This window comes from Arachis duranensis, chromosome 6, assembly GCF_000817695.3.
Source record: "Arachis duranensis cultivar V14167 chromosome 6, aradu.V14167.gnm2.J7QH, whole genome shotgun sequence".
NCBI classification, from domain to species: domain Eukaryota; kingdom Viridiplantae; phylum Streptophyta; class Magnoliopsida; order Fabales; family Fabaceae; genus Arachis; species Arachis duranensis.
In genome coordinates, this window is record NC_029777.3 from 25,761,153 (window position 1) to 25,765,883 (window position 4,731).

Below are 4,731 nucleotides of genomic sequence, written 5' to 3' on the forward strand. Positions count from 1 at the left end.
ATGATTAATCTTGTTTTAGAATCCTGTTTGGTTAGAAGGTACTTCAAAGTAGTATGATCAGTATAAACCATAACCTTAGAACCAATCAAATAGGACCTAAACTTATCAATAGCATACACAATAGCTAATAATTCTTTTTCTGTAGTTGTGTAATTCTTCTGAGTATCATTTAACACACGATTAGCATACTAAATAACATGTATAAGCTTGCCATGCCTCTGTCCTAAAATAGCTCCTATAGCAAAATCACCAGCATCACACATTAATTCAAATGGAAAATCCAGTCAGGGGGAGCTATGATGGGAGCAGAGGTTAGGTTTGCTTTTAGAGTTTCAAAAGCATACAGACATTCAGTGTCAAATACAAAAGGAACATCAGCAACTAAGAGGTTGCTCAATGGTTTAGCAATTTTAGAAAAATCCTTTATAAATCTTCTGTAAAATCATGCATGACCCAAGAAACTTTTGACTACCTTAACATTAGTTAGTGGTGGTAATTTTTCAATTACCTCCACCTTGGCTCTATCAACCACAATGCCTTTGCTTGAAATATGATGTCCAAGAACAATACCTTCTGTAACTATAAAATAACATTTTTCCCAATTTAAAACAAGGTTTGATTATTGACACCGTTTCAAGACCAGAGATAAATGCTTAAGGCAAGATTCAAAAGAATTACCAAAAATAGAAAAATCATCCATAAATATCTCAATAAACTTTTCAACTATATCAGAAAAAATTGAAAGCATACACCTCTTAAAAGTTGCTGGGGCATTACAGAGTCCAAATGGCATTCTCATGTAAGCAAATACTCTAAAAGGACATGTGAATGCTGTCTTCTCTTGATCTTGAGGGTCCACTGTAATTTGGTTATATCCAGAATATCCATCTAGAAAATAATAAAAAGCATGACCAGCTAACCTCTCAAGCATCTGATCAATGAAAGGCAAGGGAAAGTGATCCTTCCTTATAGCAGTGTTGAGCCACCTGTAGTCTATGAACATTCTCCATCCTGTGACTGTTCTTGTAGGAATTAGCTCATTCTTTTCATTCTTGATCACTGTCATCCCTCCTTTCTTGGGAACTACCTACACAACACTCACCCAAGGGCTGTCAGAAATAGGGTATATAATGCCGGCTTCCCATAGTTTCATTACCTCTTTTTGGACCACCTCTTTTATAGTTGGATTGAGTCTCCTTTGTGGTTTTACAACCGGTTTAGCATCATATTCAAGAAGGATCTTGTGCATAAACGTGGTTGGACTAATCCCCTTTAAATCACCAATGGTCCACCCAAGAGCTATTTTATGGCTCTTGAGCACTATAATAAGCGCCTCTTTTTCACCAGGCTTTAAGGAAAAGCTAATAATCACTGTATATGAGTCATTTTCACCTAAGAATATATATTTCAGAGAAGGAGGCAAAGGCTTAAGCTCAAGCTTAGGGACTTCTTCCTCCACCTTAGGTGTGTTTACCAAGTTCTTCTGGGGTGGTGAATCATCAATCTCAAGTAATTCATACTCAGAGAGAGTATCTAGAATATGATCAAGTACCTCGGCTTCTAGTACCTCTCGAATAAGTGGTTCAACAACATCAACTCTCATACACCCTTCAGAATCATTAGGGTGTTTGAGGGCTTTAAATACATTAAGGACCACCTGTTCTTCATTGACCGTCAGGGTTAATTCACCCTTTTGCACATCAATCAAACCTCTACCTGTAGCCAAAAAGGGTCTTCTAAGAATAATAGAGGACTTTTTATCCTCTTCCACATCCAATATAACAAAATTAGCAGGAAAAATAAATGGCACTACTTTCACAAGTAAATCCTCAACAACCCCTATAGGAAATTTAATAGAAAGATCAGCAAGTTGAAGAGAAATACGAGTGGGTTTTACCTCCTCAATTTAGAGCTTTTTCGTAACTGAAAGTGGCATGAGATTGATACTAGGTTCAAGATCACACAAGGCTCTCTGAATAGTGACATCTCCAATGGTGCAAGGAATTACAAAGCTCCCTGAATCCTGCATCTTCTCAAGAAGGTTATGTTGAATAATAGCACTGCACTCCTTTGTTAACACTAGTGTCTCCTGTTCTTTCCAATTCCTCTTGTTAGTCAACAACTCTTTCATGAATTTAGCATAGAGAGGCATTTGCTCAAGGGCCTCAGCAAAAGGAATATTGATCTGTAGCTTCTTGAAGACTTCTAAAATTCTAGAAAATTGCTTGTCTTTGGAAGCCTTCTGAAGCCTCTAAGGATATGGCATTTTAGGCTTGTACTCAGAAGCCTTTGGCAATGTAGGATGAGTGTCAAGAGAGATTGGGAATAGATTATCTGTACGCCTAGGAGGGACTTGCTCCACCTCTTCATTCTTCTCCTTTAGAGCTTCTTTTTCAACCAACTCTTCATTGACCTTAGTCTCAGAACCAGCTACTTTACCACTTCTTAATTGAGTGGCCTTGCAGTCTTTTCTTGGGTTCACCACTGTATCCCCAGGAAATGTACTTGGAGGCCTTTCAGGTATTTATTTGCTCAACTGGCCTACTTGCACCTCCAGGTTTCTGATGGAAGCTCTAGTTTCCTGCATAAAATTATTCAGTAGTGTTTCCCAATCAATGTTCTTCTGGGGCTGAGAATTTTCCTACTGAGGTGATTGTTGTTGATGAGACTAAAACTGGCGATTATTTTGATTGTTCTGCTTAAAACCGCCCTGAGAATTGTTGTTAAAATTCTGTGATCCTTGAGGTTGCTCTCTCCACAAAAAATTTAGGTGATTCCTCCACCCCTGATTATAAGTCTTAGAGTATGGATCATTACTGGGGTGTCTAGGAGCATTCCCCATGTAATTGACCTGTTCAGTAGAAGATTGACATAATTCTCACCTTGCATAGAGCTACCAATCATGTCATAAGGGGCCTCTTGAGGTGCATTCTGAGTATTGATAACTGAAACCTGCATCCTACTCAATTGTTGAGTAATTAAATTCATCTGTTGAGACAAAATTTTGTTATGAGCAAGAAGAGCATCAAAAGCTTCTACTTCCATGACACCTTTCTTCTGAGGAGTCCCAGAGTTCACAGAATTTCTGTTAGATAAGTATAAATATTAGTTGTTAACAACCAATTCAATAAGCTCAGTAGTCTCCTCTGGTGTCTTCTTCATGTGCAGTGAACCACCTGAAAAATTATCTAAACACATCTTGGACATTTAACACAAGCCCTCACAAAAGATATCTAGCTAAGTCTATTTAGAAAATATGTCCGGAGGGCATTACCGAGTCAGTAGCTTGAATCTCTCCCAGGCTTCATAAAGGGTCTCACCATCTTTCTGTCTGAAAGTCTGAACCTCCACCCTCAGCTTAGTCAGCTTTTGTGGTGGGAAAAATTTAGTCAGAAAGCCAGTGACCACCATATCCCAAGTATCCAGACTCTCCTTGGGTTAAGAATATAACCACAGCTTTGCTCTATCCCTAACAACAAATGGGAAGATCATGAGTTTGTATACCTCAGAATTCACTCTATTGGTTTTCACAGTATCACAAATCTGCAGAAAATTAGAAATAAACTGATTTGGATTTTCTTGAGGGAGTCCATGATACTAACAATTTTGTTGCATAAGAGTGACCAGCTGTGGCTTCAACTAAAAATTGTTTGCAGCTATAAGAGGTACCACAATGCTTTTTCCATAAAGATCTGCATTGGGAGTAGTGTATGAGCCAAGCACTCTTCTAGGCTACTCATTCTTATTCAAATTTGCCATATTGGCATTCACAGTACGATTCTGATCCATTGTGGACTCTATAGCTTCCCTTTCAAGAGTTCCACTCAGATTTTCACTAGCCTTGTAAAGTCTAACATGTTGCAAATGCCACCTCAAATTCCTTTCAGGTCCAGGATCAAAATCTATAAGAGGTTCTTTGTCCATGTTCCTACTCATAAACAGATAGAAGATAAGAAAAATGGGATTCTCTACATCAGAGTGTAGAGAATTCCTAGTGAGGTAACCTGTGTAAAAAAATAAAATAAAAATACTTACTAATTAAGGCTAAATTTTTCGAAAATAATGACCAAAATCAAGCTAGGAATTTTGAAATTCAATAAGAAAATTAAATAGAAAAATCAAAATAAAATTAACTAAGTAACACCAAACTTAATTTAAAAAATTAAAGAAAAATACTAGCACAAGAATTTGAAAATTATAAGGCAGAATTAAATAAATTTAAAACTAAAATTTCTAATCTAAGTAATCAAACAACTAACAGTTGTCAATTACAGTCAATTCCCAGCAACGGTGCCAAAAATATGGTGCGAAATTTATAACCCACAAACTAAACGGCAAGTGCATCGGGCCGTATCAAGTAGTACCTCAAGTGAATGAGAGTCGATGCCACGAGGATTGATGGATTAGACAACAATGGTTAAGTGTTTTGCTTAGTTAGATAAATAGAAAAGAGTGTTGAGAGTTCAAATGCATTAAACAGTAACTCAGATAATTAGAAAAGTAAGCAGTAAACAAGTTATGAAGTATATATGGAGAAACAGTTAAGATTTCAGAGATATCTATCTTTTGGATTGACATTTCTTACTAACTATTTCAATCATGCAAGATTCAATTCATGAAAAACTATATGTGACTAAACCCTAATTCCTTAGACCTTTTTAATCTCCTCTAACATTCATCAACCGCCAATTCCTCGGTCACTTAATTCCAATTAGAGGGTGAAGTTCAATT

At 36.9% G+C, this 4,731-nt stretch overlaps 1 protein-coding gene and 1 non-coding gene across 2 annotated transcripts; one reads left to right on the plus strand and one right to left on the minus strand.

Annotated features, from left to right (window-relative positions):
- Positions 1–1,368: 1,368 nt before the first annotated feature.
- On the minus strand, positions 1,369–2,152 carry LOC110272980 (uncharacterized). The gene is made up of 3 exons (XM_021125787.1): positions 1,948–2,152; positions 1,475–1,839; positions 1,369–1,392 (listed from the first exon to the last, which is right to left on the minus strand). Exons 1-3 carry the CDS (start codon positions 2,150–2,152, stop codon positions 1,369–1,371), a joined length of 594 nt encoding a protein of 197 aa, XP_020981446.1.
- Positions 2,153–3,251: 1,099 nt separating this feature from the next.
- On the plus strand, positions 3,252–3,360 carry LOC127739812 (small nucleolar RNA R71). The gene has a single exon (XR_008000554.1). It is a non-coding gene; the product is annotated as a small nucleolar RNA R71 (small nucleolar RNA).
- The last annotated feature ends 1,371 nt before the right edge of the window (positions 3,361–4,731 follow it).

What these genes read in the sequence shown, in the direction of transcription:
- LOC110272980 (XM_021125787.1), bottom strand. Translation starts at nt 2,152, where the DNA reads ATGCCTCTCTATGCTAAATTCATGAAAGAGTTGTTGACTAACAAGAGG. An exon ending in CTTGTGTGATCTTGAACCTA is followed by an intron (nt 1,840 to 1,947) that starts GTATCAATCTCA and finishes AATTTCCTATAG; the next exon opens with GGGTTGTTGAGGATTTACTT. An exon ending in CACCACCCCAGAAGAACTTG is followed by an intron (nt 1,393 to 1,474) that starts GTAAACACACCT and finishes ATATATTCTTAG; the next exon opens with GTGAAAATGACTCATATACA.